Raw genomic sequence first — 20,769 nt, 5'->3', positions numbered from 1 at the left:
ATCATTCTTTTCCTCTCACCATTTTTAAGGTTAGAAATCCAAGATCAAGATGTTGGCAGCCTTGGTCCTGCTGAAGAAAGAATCCCTTCCAATCCTTGGTTTGTAAATATCAGTCCTTCCTGCATCTTCAGAGCATCTGTCTGTGCCTGTTTGTGTCCAAATTTCCTTTTTTTTTTTTTTTTTTTTTTTTTTGTCTTTTTGAGACAAGGTCTCACTATGCTTTTCAGATTGGCCTTGGGCTCATTGGTAGCCCAGGCTGGTCTCAAACTTCCAGTGATCCTCCTGCCTCAGCCTCCCAAATGCTGGGATTACAAAAGTATGCCACACGCCCGGCCTAAATTTGCTATTCTTATAAGATCATTGGTCAGAATGAATCAGGGACCATGCTAATGGCTATATTGTAACTTAGTTACCCTTATAAAGATCCTACCTCCAAATGAGGTCACATTCTGAGTTACTGGAAGTTGGAATTTAACATACAATGTTAGAGAGAAGACACAATTCAAACCCTAAAATATTAAAGGTAGATATGTGTGTGTTACACTAGTTGCTCCAACAGTGTATACATTTGCTTTTCATACTAACAAGTGGGCAGAAAGAAAATGTTTCAGACAACCATTATGTCATCAGTGAAACTTCTGAAAAATATTTACAAGTTTTTCAGGAGAGGTAAGGTGACACTGGGAGGTAAGGATCTTCTCAGCCAGTGAATTCAGGCTGCATGACCACTGAGGGGAACTTCTGCACACCCACCCTGGAGGGAAGGCTGAGCTGGCCAGCTGCTGTGACTAAGCACAGGTCACCTTGGATGTATTCACAGAAGTGCGGTGACTGGAACAAGGGAAGGGGAGCGACCTATTCTGCTCAGCTCTGGAGGGAACCACTGGGATTCTGGGGCTTCCTTCTAGGAAGCCGACAGCAAAGGCAACATTAGCATTCAAGAGTGACAGAGCTGCATCTCAAGGGAAGCAGCCAGGTGCTGAGGAAGCCGGAAACCATGACTTTGTGTTCAAGATAAACAGCAGACTCCATTTTACCAGTTCCATTTGTATCTTCCTAAAAGGATGATAAGCAAGTTGTAATAAATACGCATATCCTATATGTGTATCTACTGCACTGATGATGTTCCGGGCATACTCCTTTTGCTTTATCAATTAACATTTACATATTTTAGAGACCCTCCCATTTTAGAACATTCATTGTACCTCATTCTTTTTCACTGCTGCCTAACAACTCATCCTAGGATAAATTATGTTACCAATTCTCCACCAATGGGCATTTAGAGTGCTTCAAATGCTTTTCTTACAGTAACCTATCCTTAAAAACCTCATACATGTGTCAGTTCACATATGAATAAATATACCTGTGAAATAAATTCCTCTAAGTTAAATTGATAGTAATTAATAGACAGACATTGTGGGAGGCAAAAGAAGGAAGGGAAAGAGGAATGCTTAGAGAAGGGGAAGGACTCAAAGGAAAGGCTTTCCAGATTGTGTGGGCAGAGGTGCCTTCCCGGCCTAAGCAGGCAGAACTCAGAGGTGCAGACCTGAATGAAATCACAGTCAGGCACTCAGCAGAAAGGGCCCAGGCTCAGGGCGGGCTCGTGTTGGTGCCTGCCTGTTTGGTTTCTTTCACCAGAAGGAGAAAGCAAGTCAGGAAACTTGGAAGAAGGCCTTTGTCACCCCTACTCGCTCCCCATCACCCCATGAGGGCTGTGGGTAGGGAGTGCACACAGCTTGGACTAGGGAGAACATTGGGGTCAGAAGTGACACAGTGTTGATAAAGAGTGGGCTCCTACCAGTGTCGTAGAAGAAGTAATTCCCATTCACAGGCCAGGGGCCAGGAGAGGAGAGTTTCTGAGATAAGCATCAGTGTGGGTGCCGGGCTCCCAGAGACTCTCAGCCTAGCTGCTGCCTTCAAGAGAGCCAGGAGTTAACTGATCCTTCCAAGCTGCTCTTCCGCAGTGTACAGACTATGGATGGACCTCTGGATCAGCCAATGCGCATTCATCACACAAGTCAACACACAGCCCCTTCTTCCTTTCTCCTGAGGCTGACAGGCAGGTCTAGCATACATCTTCCCAAAGGAATCTTCTTTTCAGCAACTCAAGATTTAGGGAAAGCAAGTGTAGGATTGCAGGGGGTATAGGCAGAGGAAACAGATTTTGTTTGTTGCTTGTTTTTTTTTGTTCGTTTGCAATACTGGAGGTTGAACCCAGGGTCTTTGCACTAAGCAATATTTCTCAAAATCTTTTATTTTTCACTTGAGACAAGGTCCCACTAATAATTTAGATTTCTGGGCTTTAGCTTGCAAACCTCCTGCCTCAGCCTCCTAGAGTGCAGGGATTGCAGACATATACCCACCATGCTTAGCTAGGGTCATTATAGTGCTCTGGCATCCCAAAAATCTCAGCACTGCACACCCTCTTTCCCCAGGCAGTATTAAGTCCCTCTACTTCTAGATAAGTAAGAAAATGACTGTTCCTCTGTGACAAGAGGATGACATCTGAATTCCATGGCATCATTGAACAAAGCAGCGGCTGTCCACTTGAAATGATCTACAGTACTAGACACCACTCTGGTTTCTGTGGAGGGGCATAATCGCAGTCTTTTGAGTGCAGGAGAAGGAAGCTGGGAAGGGAGGAGTGGGCTTCTGGGGGCAGATGGCCTAGGTTGGGGGGTGCGCTGTGCAGCAGGAGGCTGGTGACCTGTGAGGGAGGCCAGTTGCACCACCCTGCCATGCACCTGCCCCAGGTTCCCCGCCCCATCATCACATCTGTACACACACACACACACACACACACACACACACACACACGGACCCACGCACTTGCAAGCTGTCTGTCTCACACACAAATGTTCTCAAACACATACTCCCAAACATTCCTATGTTCATGAGTCCTCCAGTGACTCAGCCCACTCACAAATGCCCACAGGCATTTGCCTGATATTCAGAAACTCTGAGGGCCACGGATGGCAGGGGTAGCTGCTATTCAGAGCCTCTGCACTATGAAAGAGGCAGGAGGCGGAAGAAGTCGTTAGCTAGGTGTGCACCACTGAAGGTGGGCTGCTCAGAAGAAAGCTGACTCTCAACAACAAAAGCACTTTCAAGACCGCCATGCCCCATTCACAGACTTCTCTTCCCAGGTACGGTTTATGGAATACAGCTTAGGCAGTGCAGAAGCAAGAAGCAGCTGAGGGTGGGGGCGTGTGACTGGCATCCATTCACTTGTCAATTGCTAGGCCACAGGGCAGCCATCCACCCAGAAGAAGTGGTACCTGTTTTTAAGATTCACAAAGATACAGTACAAGCTTCAGCAGCCTGGCTCCCCAATGGTCACAAGTGCATTTACACACGGATCTACGTGTTCAGAGTTACACACTTACAACCCTCAGGTACAGCCACTGCTCATGAATACGTGGTCCCAGTATGCAAGGTATACTGGGGGGCCAAACAAAGGCACAGAACTCTCTGCATCACCATACTCATAACCAGGGACCCAAGCCAGATTCTTCACTGTCCTCAGTCTACACTGGTGATAATCCATTTCACTCTGTACAGGTTCTGTGCCCACAGGCAAGGCCTCAGAAGTGTCCAGTTCTTCAGATTCCTCTCTCAAAACAGGATCAAGTGGTCAGACTCCCAACTATTGGCTCTACCTGCCCTTCTCACCTGACACAATGACACCGTCACCAGGGCAATCCCAGCTAAGTGCAGGGTTGAGCACTTTGGGGCCAGCAAAGTGCGCAAGAACATGGCCCCCCTTCTTGTATCTACAGTGGATTCATATTGGGGGAAAGGAGAAGGTTTTCCAGGCCATCCTGACTCACACATCCCAGGATCGCAAAGCCTCAGGGAGTCAAGGGTAGGAAGGACTGTGGCCTCTAAAATAAGACCTTCTGCCATGGCCAACCAACCACTCCAGGGAAGGGGTATGTTTTTAATCACTGAGGAACACCAGGACCTCCTGTAGCCCTAGGGGACACTATTTTAATATCTCATTCCAGAAACTTTCTTATCTTCCATAAACCCTCTACAAGGAAGAGGCTCCCTGGACCTCCATGGAGTCCAGAAGCCCCCACATCATCCAAACAGATGGTGAAGGAAGCTGGCCAGCCAAGCAGTCTTCATCCCCCGACCACCACACTGCCTTCACCCTGGGCAGCGAGGGCCCACACCTTGGAGCTCCTGCTGACCTGGCATCATCTTGGCACTGGCTGCTCCTCCAGCTCCTCTGGTTTAGGGGAGGGGGGAGTGTTCCACGTTCTCTGAGGATCAAAGTCTCGCAAAGTGACCCCGTTTCAGAATGAAATTGAGCTGCCATTTTCATCTTCTTCCCAAATGTCAGCCGCGTTAGATCAGATTAGGAACTAATCTCTTGCCAAAATTCATTTCCGAACATGAGAGGTAGTTGTGAGTGGGGTGGAGGTTTGTTGTTCTGTATCTCATCCCCACCACTGCCACTCTTCCCCTCCCTTTACTGGGGCGGGAATAGAAGGAAAAGCCTGCAAAGAGCAGAGCTGTGTCCTCAAGAAGTCCCTCGGTGGGGTGGGCCGGCAGCCTCGGGGCTCTGCCTCTGCTGCCCACAGAGACGTCCAGTCTGTACACCCCGATCGCTCCTGCGGCATCAAGCCTCTGGGTGCGCGGGGGGCTTCTGTCCTGGGTTGGAGAGAAACAGGTCCTGGGCCCAAGGGACAGCACAGAGAGGGCCTCCAAGTCTGCACCGCCATCTTCCCTGCCAGCCTGAGGACTCTCCCCACACATGACCTAGTCGTGGTGTCCCGGCCCCTTAGACTCTGACCCCACAGGCCAGCATTATAAAAGGGGAAAGGAAAGGCAATTGCAACATAAAGAGAGAAGGAAAAGGGAAAAATAAAAGCCCAGATAAACTGGTCGGCACCTTGTAGGAGGCCCCTTTTGACAAGTGACCAGAACAGGCTGCTGGCCTGAATGCATAATTACCCACAGGTGAAAATTCCCCATCTAATTTGATATTTGGTTCTTTGCAGAAGCTATAGCCTTCGTAAATAATATACAAAGTAAGAAACCTAATCCCGCCTGCTAGAATGTTTAATTCATCATTATGTGAGCTAATTGGAAGGTGATTATATGGTAATTGCTCATTAGTGGTGTATATTTATCGCTGTACCTTATGTCAAGGCCATGGGAATTGTGTAGAGTCTGTTCTCTCATTTCAAGGATCAGTTTCAGAAGCAGGAGTGAAGCAGGCAAGATCAAGTTCTTCCTGACGTCAGGGTCCAGCCAGGGCTATAGAGACCTGAGCTATATATAGGGCCTAGTCCTGGCTGGGGGCAGAAGCAGCCTGGGCCCCCGCAGAGGCACCAGGATCCAGGAGGCTGTGGGTAACAGGGCCACTGTTAGATCAACTTCCCTCGCTCATTTTCCAAAAGCGACCCCATCCCATCCGAGGCACCTCCGGGGCTCCTCAGGTGGGTCTTGGCCTTCGGATCTATCTTAGGTCCCCTCTCTTTCTCTAGGTTCACCCAGAGGTTGTGCTGAGAGGCAGGAATAGTGCAGAAGAGGCAGGAAGTTGTGGTACGGAATTTGGACACAGGATGGGAGGCAGGAACCAGAAAGGTAGATTTAACTTGAGACAGGGAGGTGGCATCTGGAGTGGAGGAAACTCGGTCCTCCACTCTGTCTGATCCTGTACAAGCGGTCAGCCCTCCCTGCTGAGCCCCGGAATGTTTAGTGCCCGACTTGGCGATGCGCAGCGGTGGCTTCAGGGTATCATGTTCGCAGGGCTTTGAGAAGGGGGAGCCCAGGGTATCTCAAAAGGAAGCAGAAAGCCTGGGCCAAAGAAGTGGAAGCACGAAAAAGCAGAGAATCTGAGTCCAACCCAGCCGCAAGGCCAGCGCTGGGACTGGGAACCTGGGAGACAGAGAAGCGGATCTGAAAACTCGAGGTCAGGGGGGCAGGGAAGAGGGCTGAGTTCGCAGGTGGAGGTGGGGTCAGGGAGGAAGCGGTGATGTGGGCCTCCCGCAGCCCCAGGACAGGCCACGGGCGGCTGGCAGTCCTGCCTCCCGAGTGCATTTTCGCACGTGGTCGCGATCTTTGGCGCGCTCTGGCGCCCCCTCGCAGGAGTGCGACGGGCTTTCGCTTCCCTAGACCTGAACCTGGGACACCAGTCCCCCGATAGCCCTGGGCAACTTGATTTGCAGTCCTGCCCCCCTCCTAAGCTCCCTTGCTGTGCAACAGGCACTAATGAACAAAAGACCAATTAGAAGCTGTGGCGCGGCTGATGAATGAAACTTTCGCTTTCCAGCGTGGAACCGCCTCAGGTCTGGGCGCTCAGAGAGGGTCGAGCTTAGAGAAGCTGCCTCTCTGAGCCGGGTCACGGCTGGAGTTAGGGGGTTCTCAAAACTCCCACTTCCCCCTCGCTACGGAGCTAGTTGGAGGAAATAAATCAGGGAGCCGAGCCGCCCACGCAGCCCGCAGCTCCGCGTCCGGGTTGGGGGCTGGGGAGGGGGTGGGAAAGGGTGGTAAAGGCTGTAGGCCCGCATCCACTGCCCGCCTGCCGCTGCTCGGAGGCAGCACCTAAATAAATCAAGCGCTGGATTTGCGGAAGAAGGAAGGCAGGTCTAGAAAAACGCACATTTACAAAAATGGTTGCTGTCTGCCAAACTCCAGAGTTGGTGATGTGCTTTGGGAATATCCCAACCCAGGTCTGCTCACCAGGCTCTGCTCCCCACCCCCACCCCCCCCACACACACATCATACACAATCCCCTAGATTCCCAAACGCACAAATGCCGCCCTGGTACTGGGCGCGGTCGCTCATCACAGGAGCCCTTTACCCAAACACGGATAAACGTCCCCTCAAATCTCACACACCCATAGGTCCGGTCCTCTGAGATGCACTGCTTCAGTAGAATGCAGACACAGGGTAAGACCAAACCCAATACTTCGCAGGTCCACCCCTTTCTAGGAACCCTGAAGCCCTACAATTGTAAGCTCCTGCCCTACCTCAAAAGGCTTTAGATAGCAAGGGAAGACTGATGTCTCGTCACAATCGCGCAATCTGCCCAAGTAGCACCAGCCTCTGAGGCCTCTAACTCAATCAACACCGCGCAAACTGACCGAAGTCCTAAGGGAGACTCGCAATTGCACTGCCACACAAACACAGCTGTATCACGTAGGAGGACGCCCATCTCTGCAAACACAATCACAGACCTTCACCCTAACTCACCCTTGCACAGACTTGCAACTGCCCACATGTGGGAAGCCCGGCTCGTACCCCCCACCGCAGAGCGGAGCGCGGCCCCAGGCCAGGCCTCCGAAGCGCCAGAGTCCCTCCCTAACCAGCCAGCGCGTCCAAGACTTTGTTTTCTGCGACTCTAGGCGGGGACTGGGAGGAGCCGAGATTTCCAAAGCGGCGCGCAGGCCCGAGCCCCCTTTCTGCCTGGCCCGCTTGGCGCGCCACTCTGGCTGCCACAATCCGCCCCTCGCACAAAAGTGGCCCGGCAGGTTCCCGGCCGGCCGTGGCCAACGCGCCCGCTCCAGCTGGGCTTGGCTTCCACGAGCAGAGTCCCAAGGAGCTGGGGGTACCAAACACCCGAAATGAGAGCTGGAAAGCGGAACTGTCGGAGGTCTACCACCCCAGAAGTTTCTGGCACCTTCGCTGGGGAACAGGTTCAAAGCGAGAAACGCACACCGAACCCACGCGGAAGTCGCAGGAGGGCGGAGCCGGGCTCACTTGGCTTTGTACATTCAGTTGACCCGCTGGGGCAACGCAACCCCAAAACCCGTGTCTCCTGCACAACCACTTGGCACAGGGCATGCACAGACAACCAAGAAAACGGGACATGGATCAAATTCGTAACCTACATTCCCTTGTGAGGTCACAGGCAGGACACATGGCAACATGCCTACAGTTGGCTGGGTACAGAGAGGAACGCAGGGCCTGGCCCACTACGCCCATAGTGCCCTGCCCACGGACACCCAGGCCTAACACCTATGTAACACGAGGGGGCACACGGCTGGCATACACCCGTGCCCAGAGGGCTCCGGCTCTGCACTCGCGCACTCAGGGGACGCAACCTGAGCACGCGCGCCCCGCGTACCCTACCGGCGCCCCACACCCAGATAGTCATCGTGGGATGGCATCTCGCAAATATTTATATTCCTCGGCACCACGGCAGCCCGCGTCCACATTAGACGCTCTAATCCTGCCACTTTAAATAGATGAATTAATAAAGCAAACGAGCGGCTAATAAGCTGACTGTCCTGCCTTTTTGAGGCGGGGGAAGGACTCGAAAGTGCGCCAAATTTGTTTGCAGTGGATCAAGGCTAGCCGCCTCTGCTTCACTTTCTTTATCTTAATTCCGACTTGAAAAGATATAATTATCTAGTTTGAACAGAGCTGCTATCAAATCCTTCTTTGGGCCGGGAAGGGGGGCGTTGGAGTGGATTGCGGCTCTCTGAGCCGCTCCGTGCAGCCGGAGATAGCGCGTAATGAAGATGTGGAGGCCGGAGATACAAAGGGCATTAACCTCATTAGCATGAAACCTTTTCTTCTTACCATTGTGGGACCCTTTCAGCCGCCTAATCCCCCCTATTTTCAAAGCTTGGTTTGTAATAAAGCTTTTAGTTTTTTTTCCCTCAAAGCTAATAGTATTCTCTGATGATTTTACTGCTGTTACACTTCATAGGGCATTTACCAAAAAAACTCTCCGCCAACCCCCTTTTCTTGTACTTAAAAAATTAAGTGTATGGTTTCTGCAGAAATTAAGTTTTTAACAAGATGGATCCTGTTTTTCCCGGAAAAGCCAGTCTAAACTTTACCACGAACGTGCTCCGTGGTGGAAGTATTCCATGTTTTAGAAGATAGAATGAAAAAAAGTGGCTTGTGCTTTGGGAACCACGACCATCAAGTCACTGGAGAGCTCTGGGCAGTTAAGAGTGAAATTCCTGCTGCCCAAGCAGCCAAAAGCCCCATACAGGTCTCAGGTATATCCTGGCCCGGTGGCACCTGTCCCCATATGAGGCAACCAGGAAGTCACCCTGCCATACCCACAACACACATTTTGCAGGAGGGGTTTGTGTAAAAATGTGCTATGAGTAGCCAGGTCTACAGAGGGACAGAGCAGAAAGGAGGGAGAGAGAGAGAAACAGAAAGAGAGAGAGAGAGAGAGAGAGAAGATAGAAGAACAATTTCTGCTTTAGAGGAGGGAAAGAAAAACAGAAAGAAAAAATTTCCATAGTGCCCTATAGTCCCCACACGTGCACAGAATTTCTAATCTTAACTTTTCAAGGCAAGATGTTAACAAAGCTTGTATTTTTGCCCTGCATTGTAACTTGGCCTTATCACAGTGTAAAGGGTGGGGAGATTGTCCTAAATTATGTCCAGGCAGCCCCCCTGGATCCATGGATTAAGAGATTAAAGGAGACCACTGGGCAAGGCCTCCTCTTTCCCCTTCATATTCCTGGTATGATAATTGCTTAAACTGATTTGCACTTTCACAAAAGCTCGCAGGACGCTTTGTAGCTCGAACAGAACAGACGAGGTTTCTCTATCAATGGAAATAAAACTGATTAATGCAGCCTATCAGGATAAGAAGCAAATGAAGCATGCAAAAACAACCTCATACCCCCAGAAACGGGAAGGAGGGAGGGGAAAAAAACTAAGTTTCCTCCAAGAATGGTTACAACTTTTTCTTTAATGTTAAAATTAAGACTTGAAGCTTTCTCAGAAAGCCTGCCTTATAAGGCTCCTGAGGCCTTTAGGTTCATCCTACTACCTTTGGCAGATTGGTGCAGGAAAAAAGAAAAGAAGAGAAGGAAGGAAGGAAGGAAGGAAGGAAGGAAGGAAGGAAGGAAGGAAAGAAGGGAAAAATGGGGGCAGGAAGATTTGTGCTTAAGGGGTTTGAAGTCAGAAATAAAGTTTAGAGACCCCACAATCCTGATTATTTTCCCCTATGCTGGAAGAATATTCTTCAATTCAAAACTTATATCTAAATTTTTTAAAGCAGAGGTAAAGAGAAGTAAGCATTTTAAACTTAAAGTCAAACTAAGCTCCTCTAGTACATCACCCAACCATCAGGCAAAGGTCTGCTCAGACAATTTTTCTCCCATCTCTTTTCTGAAAGACTTTAGATTGTAATCTCACTTCCCCACTCTGTCTCTCTTTAAAATGTGCCCCCCCCCCCATCATTCCGGCCCTTTTGTGAGTGAGGGGCCAGGGCTTCTTGAGTCTAGTTGAGGTCAAATTATAGAGATGCTTTTTTAAAAGATCCACTTCAATTTCCCAAGACAACTACTCTGAGGGCATACTGATAAATCTTTATTGACAAAATATTGACATTGACATACTTCTTGGAAGTATATAGGGTGTTAGAATTCTAACAAATTAACACAAAACACAAAAATATTTACATTCTGGTATAGAAGACATTAAGGAAGCATTTGTCATTCTCTTTAGTACATCTATGGTCTTGGAAGAGAAACTCAGTGCTTGAAAACTTGCCGCACGTCCTTGGTCACACTAACATCATCCCCACTAACTACAGTCCTTCAGTTTCTGCAACAGATAGATTTAAGGTTTTGAGTGGTCATTACTGGGAATGGTTGAACTCAGCCAATTTCTCCAACCACTGAAAGGAGTTAACTTCTTACTGTTAAGCCTCAGAATGTTAGGGAAGGGAATGTCCAGGAATATAATCAATCAATAAGGACTTTTTTTTTTTTTAGTGTATGTCCTGATTCTTTTAAAGGGCACCCTCCCTAGCCACCCTCATTCCCATCCTGCTCCCCGTTTCTCTGCAAGAGGACCACTATCGCCTACTTCATTTAGCGTTCACAATCACTTTGACATCAGAAGGTATCAAAAAGTGTTTACAGACTGCACGTTTCTCAGAGAAATTAAAATAAAAAGCACACAGATCCTGTCTTTAAAAGGAAGATAGAAGTACAATTCATTTTGTCTTTAGACACCATTCGCCCAACAACTGCTACATGCAATTCAAGTTTTTGAAATAGGTGTGGGATGGGGCTAGTTTTGGAATTTTGCTTGTTATTACTAATTATTTTTAAAGATTGGGGGAAACACTATGCAGTGCAAAATTAAAAGTCCTGTGCCCAGTTGAGATTTTTGTTCTTAAATCAGTATTTTCACCATTTGTAAAAGTGGACTACGACAAACAGAATTTCTGCCAACCATCTCGTCTCCCTGGTTTGGCATGGACTCATAGCTCCCCTGGTCAGAGTGTGCTCAGCTTGGCCACATCCAGCGCTCTTGGTGCTCTCCCGCTCTCTCTCCTCACTCATTCTCTTTCTCCCTTTCTCATGCTCCCTCCCTCTCTTCCTCACTCACTCGCTCACTCACTCAGCTGCCTCTTTAGAGGAGGGCTGCAAGCTGATGAAGGAGCCTCCATTCTCTGCCATCGGTGCCTTCTCCGAAACGGACCCAGCGCCCTTGCTGTTCAGTCTGCGACGCACTGTTGCTCTCTCGCTCTCTCTCAATCTCTCTCTCTGATGCCCTCTCTTTCCCGGTGAATGTGTGTGCAGTTTATTTTTTATTTGTAGGGTTTCTCCTTCTTCCCCTCCTCTCCCTGTCTCTGTTTTGTTCCATGTTGTCCGCTTCTGTGGGGTTAAGTCTGTCTTTTTAATCGTCTGAGGTCACATCTATTTCCTCCGGACTCGCCTGCTTCGTGGCGATTCTCCACCGGTTGATGTGGTGTGTCCCTTTTTTCTTTTGTTGTGTGTCCGAGCCTTCTTCTTCCAGCTTCTGCCTTTTGAACTTAGTCCTCCGGTTCTGAAACCACACTTTTACCTGCAGGCAGAAGCAGATGGCCCCCATTAGGTCCTTCACAGCACCCTCCTAGGAAGGTCAGGTTCCTTCCACTGCCCAGACCTCAGTCCCAGACCTGAGGGTCACCACCCCTGGCCACCCATCCAGGAGCAGAACTCCTAGTCCTGAGGGTAGGAAGTTCAGATCTCTGGCTTTCTGAATCCTTTCGGTAAGACTTTCCCCAGAGCCCCAGGGTCCATGGTGCACTGAACACCCTTCTCTCCTGTCCCTGTCTAGAGCACCCACATCCTTATAAAATAATAAATAAGGGAAAATAAAAAAGAGACCTGTCCCTAACTCCTCTCCAGCAAGCCAGCAAAAGAAAGACGTGGTTTGCACTACCACAGCTCCCATAGGGCCCAATATGCTTTCTATTTTCTGCCGGTCTGGCATGGCCTAAATATAGTGGCTCCTCTGCAAGGCAGCAAGGCCTTGGGTAGACCCTCCAGGTTTGCTGAGCTGCTGCCTCCACCAAGGGGAACTCTTGCAGGTGAGCAGGGAAGGTGTGGAGCTGGAGGAAACCAAAGGGACAGAGGGGCACAAGCCTCAGATGCAACCCAGCTGTACCTTTCTAGCTAGGAAAGGTGTTCCTAAGTGAAAGGTGTTCAAAAGTGAAAACTTCCAGAAGACCATGGGATAGAGAAGAGGAGAAACTGAAAAAAAAGAGAAAGAGGAGGGGAGAGAGAGAGAGAGAGAGAGAGAGAGAGAGAGAGAGCTTCCTTTCCACTGTCCAGCCCCAGTATAGGACAGGGCTAGTCTCAGACCGGGTCATACCACTTCCCAGCAAAGCAAGGCTGGCAGCCTGGTCTCCCCAGGGTGGTTGCTAGAGATTCACAGAGCAATGAAGTTGGAGTCAGCTGTGAATTGATGGCCCTCTGGGGAACCTGGGTGGTGGGTCCCCACTCCACAAGACCAAGATTAACAGTGTCCTGGCCTCTAGTAGGGAGTAATGGGTGGGAAAAACTGGCAGTGCGTGTGCTTTCCACATCCCAGCAAACCTATCCCAAGAGTAGCACCCTGGCCCAGTCCAAGTCCCTGGGCCCCGGAGGTCTCTAACCACTCCTTTCTTTAAGTCTTCCCTTCCGACTTGCTCTCCCCCAATGCCCTAGTCCCCCAAAGTGCCCCGTGAAAAAGCTGAGCGGGAACAAGGCCGAGTGTAATTTGCTTTGAGTTTGCTAATTGAGGAGGAGGACGGTTCATTTCTCTCCCTGCGCTCGCCCAAGGCGTGCGTCAGTGCGTTCGGGGCTTGACATTCACACAAAGACTACAGGCAGCTTGGGTAGCCAGGCGGACAAAGACCACCTCCGCCTGGGCTGTCCACGGGAAATCAGCCGGGCCGTGCCTTGTGCCCGCCCGGGACAAACCCGCGAGGCTCTCCTTGATTTTCATGTGAGGACGAAGGAGGGGGGTCTGGTTTTTTTTTTTTTTTTTTTTTTTAAAGCCTTGACCTCTTTGGGTTTCCCAGAGAAAGTGCTACAATTTAATCTGCTCCAGAATGCTACAGTTTAATGGGAACTTTGACCCACCTTTCCGCTGTGGTACAGTAGCACCTACTGTAGCTCAAACCCCTCTTCACACCCTGGGATGAGCTAAGCCAGGCCTGCTTCAGGACTCCCTATCAGCAGGGCCTAGGCCCTCTGAGCTAGGCACTCTGTGCAGCCTCCCAGCTTTATTTCCCTGATTCCAAGGGGACATGCAGCAGCCTAGTCTCCAGCTTCAGACTCTCCCATCCCTTTAAAAGGAGTAATGGGCCCCGGCTGGGAGCCCAGTGGCCTACAGTTGCTCAGAGTTCACCCATAATCCAGTCTACACTGTCCAAGCTCCAGCTCAAAGAACTGGGACACCTCACTGCACTTCCTCTCATCCTGGATCCAAGTAGTGAACCCAAGACTCTCACCAAAATTTTCACCAACATTGCAGAGGAGTGTATGTGTATGTTAGCCGGGATCTGTGAGACCTGACTGCTGCATACAGAAGCAAGTCAGCTCTGTCACTGAAGAACTCTGGGAGGATCTACTCACACAGTCCCTGCTGGAGCTCTGCAAAGCTGGGCACCTGGAAAGTTGCAAGTCCCGAGCCCCGGAGTGAAACTAGCTTTCCCAGAGCGCCACACTGGTGCGGGTGCTAGGTTCCCGGATCTGGAGACCAAGGGCTGCACTCACCTGAGTTTCCGTAAGGCTGAGGCTGTGTGCCAGCTGCTTCCTTTCTGCCCCCACGACGTAGTGATTCTTCTCGAAGGCGTGTTCCAGCCTTAGAAGCTGGGATGGGGAGAAGGCGGTTCGGATCCGCTTAGGTTTTCGGGCTAGCGCGTTGTGCAAAAGGAAACTCTCGGGACTTGTGTCGTTCCCTGCAGGGGGCACAGTATAAGTGCCATTAGGGGGCCCATCTGGCCGGAGCCGCACTTCTCCCGAGCCGGGCTGGCCTGCATCGCGCTCAGGGCCGCCGCCTAATCCGAGCCGCCGGACCCGCCAGGGCTGGTGGTCCTCCTCCTCGGTCCCACGAAGGGGAAGCCGGCCCAGCTACCATACTTGGACCGTCACAGATCCACCTGTGAGGGACTCAGCCCTCAGCTGCTCTGGCGAAGCCCAGTCCCCAGGCTGAGGACCTCTACGCACCCGAGCTCCGCTGTCGCTTTGGCGCTGCGGGCCCCGCCATCTCTCCATGAGTGCCCGGGGTAGGGGAAGTGGTGGTGGAACCCGGTTGCGAGATTAGTGCGTATTACCCAAAGAAATGGCTCTCTTCGACCTCTCAGAGAACTTTGACCCCAGGCCGCTACGCAAAGTTTTCTCGCGAATTTTTTTAAAAAATGTTTGTCTTGCTACCCCGTGGAGAACGTAGAGGACAGGTGAGTCGTTGCAACCAGACCGAGACAAAAACCTTGCAGCGGGTGTGTAGGCTTCTACCGCTGCTGCCTCGGAGGACCCGGTTCCAGAGAACTAGGAGGAAGCCGAAAGCGGAGGGATCGAAACTCAGGGGCCACCGAGTCACGCGCGTCCCCTCGGCTGATCTGAAGCAGAGACGGTACCAGCCGCTCCAGATCCGGTGGGGCAGCCGGCAACGCGGCTGGCAGAAAATGCGCGAGGGAAGTCCTAAACTTTGAGAAAAAGCCCCTGTTTCGGGTTGGCTTATTGCAGTAAGAAATCGGTTTGCCAAAAGCTCAAACAAAGAAAAACAAACTGACAACCAGGCGGGAATAGAGGCAAATTCAGTTCAAGAATAAGGGCAAAGGGGCTGGGGGCTTGCGGGTTTTTTTTTTTTTAATTATAAGAAAAGAAATGATGACATCTTTTCGATTCTAAACTCAAGCAGGAATGCAAAGGGTTAATCTATGGATCGGTCTCTGGGTATTGATCTGCTGGCGAAGGGTTTTTTTTTTTTTTTTTTTTTTAAACGGACTAGGATCCGGATCCGTAAACTAATTACCCCTTCCCAGTAAGTTTTGACTTTCCTGCCAACTCCCACCCAGAGAAAAACAAATTTTAAAAATATCTAGAAATGAAGACACCCAAACAGATCTTTCCCTTCCAGGTCGTCTCTCGATCCGGTTCATTTCCTTTAAAAGGAAGAAAAGCAAAAACCAGACTGAACCTGCCTTCCCGCCGTGGCTGCTCGCGCACCAATTAAGCAGGTCGCGGCGAGAGCCCCGGAGTTTTCAGCCCCGCCGGTTACGGCCCCTCTCCAGGCCTCCAAAAAACAGGGGGAGGAAATATTTTGTCTGAAGGTCCCGAGAGAACCGTCGCTTCAAGTCGCAGACGGAGGAGACGCCGGCCGAAGGGGCGTGGGTGGTGGCAAACGAGTCCAGTCGGAGGGAATCTGGCGGCCAGGCCCTGCCCGCGCCTCTCCGAGCGAGCGGAGCTGACACCGGGGACGCTACCGAGGGAACCGCGCGTGCAGGGACCCCGAGAGCTCTGGGTTGCCTGAGCGTGGACCCGCAGAGCTGCTGTCCCAGGCTGCCCCGACCCGGGCGAACTCAGGAACAACTTGGTCCGCGTCCCTTCCCCAAAGGTCAGTCGGCAGGCAGCCCAGCACCCTAAACCAGCCTTGGCTTCAGAGGGTGGGGATCAGCACCACCCCGCCCCTGGCTGCCCAGCTCCGAGCCAGGCGCCCGGGCCCGCGCATCCGAGGAACCTCGGCCAGGCCTCGCCAGGCGCCCACCCGAGCAGGCCGGGCGCAGCGGAGGATGCGGCGGGAGCGGCGCGCTGCGGTCCCGCGACGTGGCACGTACCTTGGAAGCGGTGACCCAGATATCGGTATCGGTGGATGAGCCAGGGGTAAAAGGTGGACGGGTCCCGCTGCTGCGAGGCGAAGAGGGGGTGTGGCGAATGCGAGGAGGGCAGGGGGTGGGCGGCCAGGGCGTGCGGCGGCGGCACCGGGTGCACGGGCACGGCCGGGTTGGGTGGGTGCGAGACCGCCTCGGCGAACACCAAGTCCGGGTTGGAGTAGACGCCCCTGCCCGCGGCGGCGGCAGCGGCGGCCGAGTGGAAGCCGTTGAGGAACGGATTTATGGGGCTGGAGTTGGCGTAGCTAAGTGCCGCGGGACGGATGGGGTCCTCGGAGCGCGAGGCGGGCAGGGGACTGTCCTTGGCCACCAGCGACTCGATGGTGAAGCAGCGCTTGGGCGCCGGCTGGAACATGCTGCGCCGAGGAGCGGGCGCCTGGGCTCCCTGCTCCCGGCGACCGCGGCGCGCTGCCTCCGCCGCCCGCTGCCCGCGGCGAGGACCGATGAGAATTGGGGACTCGTTTGTTGGGGGTGGGGGTGGGGGGAGGAAAGGAAGAAAGAAAGGAAAGGAAAAAGGAAAGGAGGGGGGAGGGGGAAAGAAGCAAAGCCGAGGATCCCGAGAATCTTGCACCAAACGCGCCCAACCTGGAGAGAGGGGGGAAAAAATCCTTCCAGAAGAATTTGCAGGCGTGGATTGGGGTAATTTTTTTTTCGAGATGGCGTGGGGGGGGGCTCAGAGTTAGAGGCAGAAGGGGGGGCAAAGTTTCTCGGGGGAGGCAAAAAAAGTTTTCTCTCCTCTGCAAAAGGCGGGCAGGGCGCCCTAAGTCCAAGGACAATCCATGGAAGTGTTCGCTTCTTCACAAGTTGTGCAAACGATTTGTTAGTTCATGAGCCTAATTAGTGCGGGGATCACATAAACAGCTTCCTCCGAAGCCTGGTAAATGGCTTGATGATTGGTCGCTATTACTCGCCCTGAGGTGGAAGGGGGGAGACTCTTTAAAGTGCGTCAGAGGGAGGCGAGCGCCTGGGAACCCGGAGGCCTGGATCCCGGCCGAGAGTGGAACGGAGTCGGCGCCGCCGGCCCGACTGAGCCTCCCGCCGCCCGCCCGGCCGCCAGACCCCAGCGCGCCTTCGCCCCGCGCCCCGAGTTCTCTAGCTCCGGCGGCGCCCGCTGCGGCTTCTCTCCTCCTCTTTGGCCTCCTCCTCTTCCTCCGGGTTCTTCTCCTCCTCCTCTTCCTCCTCTCCTCCTTCCTTCCTCCCTCCTCCTCTTTCCCCTCCTCCTCCTCCCCCTCAGCCACCGCCTCCTCCTCTACCAGCACCACTCCCTCCGGGGCACCAGGGTCCCTGCAGATTCCCCGGCCCGAGCCGCCTCGCTGCGGCCCCCCGCACCCCGAGCCTGCTACGCGGGAGCCCGCAGGACACGCAGACACGCGGCTTCCTCTCGCGCAGCGCTCGACCGCTGCCGCCCGCCCCGGCCCGCGTCGGTGGAGCCACGATCGCCCCGGGAGTTCTGCGAGGGTAAGCGGGCGGGACTGCTCCCGGCGAGGGCTAAAGGCTCCGTTAGCTCGACCCAGTCCCCACCCAGCAAAACTGCACTGCCCCAGCGCCGGTCGCATGGAGGTGGGTGTCTGCGTGCTCGCAATCTTCCACCGGCTGGTTCTTTCACGAGTTGAGACCCGGGCTTCCAAACCTGCGGGGGGCGGTGGGCTTCCAGCTCACACCCGCCCTCTGTACAGTCTCCCACTTTTTCTGTCTAGGAGGGTGCTCGCCTTGTTCCCTAAGACACTTCCTTGAGGGATACTGGGACCACGGTCCACGGTCGGGGGAGGGGGAGGAGCTGATGCGGTGCTGTTGTTATTTTTTCGTTGTCGCTATTATTTGTGCCAGTGCTGACAGTATTACTATTATTGCTACTCTTGCTATTATTATTATTATTATTATTATTATTATTTCTATTATTATTCTGCCATCTGTTGTCCCAGGACTGGGTTGCTGTGCAAATCCAGGACTCATAACTAGAGACTGCAGATCACGTCTCCGGTTCCGAGCCGTGTCCGCATTTTCGAGCTCGCCTTGGGTTTTGGGATGATTTTAGGGCCGAGTTCTCTCGTCCCCATTGGCTCGTGCTGCGGTATAATTATGATCACATCCCCCGGGCTGCTGGCGCTACTCTCTGTTTATTGGTGGTTAAAGACCCATTATCTATTCATCAGCCGCCTCTTTTTTTCCTTTTTCCCCCTTTTGCCAATTACATTCTTATAAAGTGAAGCACCAGCAGGTATTTTGCACGCTTGCAATTAATAATAAAAATGCTGGTGTCTTTTAAATCTATTACTCCCAGGCCCGTGTCATTTATTTTAAGGAGGAAGAAATGCCTGTATTTGGTGGCTAGGTTGCTGTGAGACCCAGGAGAAATCAATCCGGAGGGAGTAAAAGTGAAGTCCCCAGAAGGGAAGCTACAACCAACCCCACCAGACTTAGGACACGATCCAGGGCCTCCCAGCGACCCCACTGCTTGCCCTCTAGTCTTCTTTATCTCCCCTGGTCTCATCTGCTGCTGAGTATTTGCTTCTATCAATTTCTTGACTTTATTCCAGGTGCTATAGAGTATTGTGGTGAGGTGGAGGAGATGACCAGAAACACCTCTGAGAAACCTACACACACACACACTTACTGTGGAGACCCTGTGGGTCTCAGCTTTGGCCTCACCTTGGGAGAAATTGGCCCTTGTCTCATATTTTGGACCTCTGTACCATCAGCTGCCGCTGGGGTCCTAGTTGGGTTTTCACCCTTAGTTCCAGATGGCAGGCTTTGATTCCTTTTTTTCCCAAACCTGAAGATTGCGTCCAGCATCTTGTAGTGGAGGTGAGTTCACTCTCCTCAGGCCTAGACCATCATCCCCCCTATTACTGTCTCCAGCTCAGCCGTGCTCCCTGCACTAGGCTGTGAAAACACAGGCACCACTGCCCCATACCGCCCGACAAGGAGCCTTGAAGTTCTGTGAACAGGGGAGGTCTTTAGGCCAGGAAGCTCTGGTAGAGGTAGTAGTTAGTCAGCGCTAGAGCTTCTGAAGCTGGAAACAAACACCCAGTCCAGTCTGGGCAGATGGCAAACAGGATCCTGAGGTAAGGGAGCAAGGCCACTTTCACTGTGTGACTCTCTGTAGGACTAGAGGGTAGAGCCAGGCCTCTGTTGTCAGCCTCCAGTGATCCCAGCCAGAGCTACTAAAAGCCCACACCACAAAGGGGCAAGGAATGGACATTTATTGCAGGGTTAGCTTTAGTGATCTTGGCTGGCAATATAAAAGTCATTGACCTTGAGGGCAAGGGGAACGAAGCCCTGTCTGGGAGAGTGTGAGAGACCCCAGTGGTGTACATATATAAAGGGGCTTCCCTTCTTTTAAAACATTCAGCCCTTAAGATGTGATCAGTACCCTTTTACCCTTCACCTCTTTGGCCAGGACACCAGGCAAGTGTCCTGAGAGTGAGGTGGTAACTGGACCTCTCAACCTCTTGCCCTAGGGGGAAAATTTTGGCAGAGCAGAGGAGGCCCTGAGCTCTCATCAAAGGCTGAGTTGGGTCCCCTGGCATCCTCCACAAACTGCCCTTTAAAGGCCAGAATTGCTCTAGGTCTTTGGGGGGGAGATGCTGACAGGCAGGTAGGCCAGAGCAAAAGAGGAGCCCACCTTTTTGAAAGAAGCAAGGCAAGCCAGTTCCTCGGCTTCAAGTTCCTTTGAAACCACCACACACACACACACACACACACACAAGCAGTGCGCAAGCCCCTTCAAAGCAAAGAAGTGGAATTCTGAGGAATCAGGAGTGGTGCCGTGGCCCTGGAAGCTGGGAAATCTATAGTAATTCTGGCGCCCTGATTCCGTTGCCCGGGAAGGTTTTCGCCACCGGGTGCTGCTGGCCCCGACGTGCACAGACATTAACTAACACAGTAACTCATTAACCACACTGGCCAGAGGACGCTGGACGATCAGGGTTGGACTCAGACCCTGAGCTCTCAGATCATGAGGCTGCCGCTCCTCATTTCACTTGTGGTTTCAGGCCTTGCAGAACGCAACCCTCTTTTGTTCCTAAGCTGCCCAGAGAGTGGATATTTGGTTAACTGTCTGTACCCACGATGGATCTTCTTCCCTTCCGAGGTGTGCGCCCCAAAATGCTGTGGATTAAGCTCTGCAGACTCAGGAATCTACACTCCGCAGACAGCTGAATGTGCACACCTTTGACAGTTCCAGTGGGATCTTTCATTTACTGGAGAACTTGGGGCAACACCACCATCTCTCCGACCTTATTTTGTCATGTGCAGAAATGCAGCCAATGTTGCCTGAGAAGCTGGAGAGGGTAGCAGTGATATTGTTAGGACGGAGGCGTAATAGAACTATTTGACTTTTTCATTTTGAAACTCATGGAACTATATGTACAGTACAAAGTGTGAATTTTGATGTGTGTAATTGTATTTTAATAAAACTATCCCCCTTTTAAAAACAGCAGAGGCTTGGATTCAAAGCTTTACTATGTGGTCTTGGTAAAGTTACTTAATCTCCTTGTGCCTCTGTTTTTCTTCCCTCAAATGGGAATAAAGTCATAGAATGTCGGTCCCGGAGTTATGTAATGAGAAATGCTAAAGTGTTCAGACAACGTCTGGCACATAATGAACTTCAGTAAAAGCTCTCCTGGACGTAGCTGTTATTATCTACCCACACAGGGCAAAATGCTAGCCCTCAAAGACTG

At 51.9% G+C, this 20,769-nt stretch overlaps 1 protein-coding gene across 1 annotated transcript; it reads right to left on the bottom strand.

Moving 5' to 3' along the window:
* Positions 1-10,281: 10,281 nt before the first annotated feature.
* Positions 10,282-16,984, bottom strand: Emx2 (empty spiracles homeobox 2). The gene is made up of 3 exons (XM_003479316.5): positions 16,034-16,984; positions 13,971-14,155; positions 10,282-11,790 (listed from the first exon to the last, which is right to left on the bottom strand). Exons 1-3 carry the CDS (start codon positions 16,440-16,442, stop codon positions 11,623-11,625), a joined length of 762 nt encoding a protein of 253 aa, XP_003479364.2. The 5' UTR covers positions 16,443-16,984; the 3' UTR covers positions 10,282-11,622.
* Positions 16,985-20,769: the final 3,785 nt, after the last annotated feature.

This window comes from Cavia porcellus, unplaced genomic scaffold, assembly GCF_034190915.1.
Source record: "Cavia porcellus strain 051 isolate PalLab524CR breed Dunkin Hartley unplaced genomic scaffold, mCavPor4.1 scaffold_2, whole genome shotgun sequence".
NCBI lineage: Eukaryota > Metazoa > Chordata > Mammalia > Rodentia > Caviidae > Cavia > Cavia porcellus.
The sequence above is the reverse complement of the archived record's forward strand: the minus strand, read 5'-3'. Positions and strand labels throughout refer to the sequence as shown.

Excerpts from the sequence above, each read along its gene's own strand:
- Emx2 (XM_003479316.5), bottom strand. The coding sequence starts at position 16,442 with ATGTTCCAGCCGGCGCCCAAGCGCTGCTTCACCATCGAGTCGCTGGTG. Across the intron at positions 14,156-16,033 it reads TCTGGGTCACCGCTTCCAAG|GGAACGACACAAGTCCCGAG; the intron begins GTACGTGCCACG and ends TGCCCCCTGCAG. Across the intron at positions 11,791-13,970 it reads TCAGCCTTACGGAAACTCAG|GTAAAAGTGTGGTTTCAGAA; the intron begins GTGAGTGCAGCC and ends TTCTGCCTGCAG.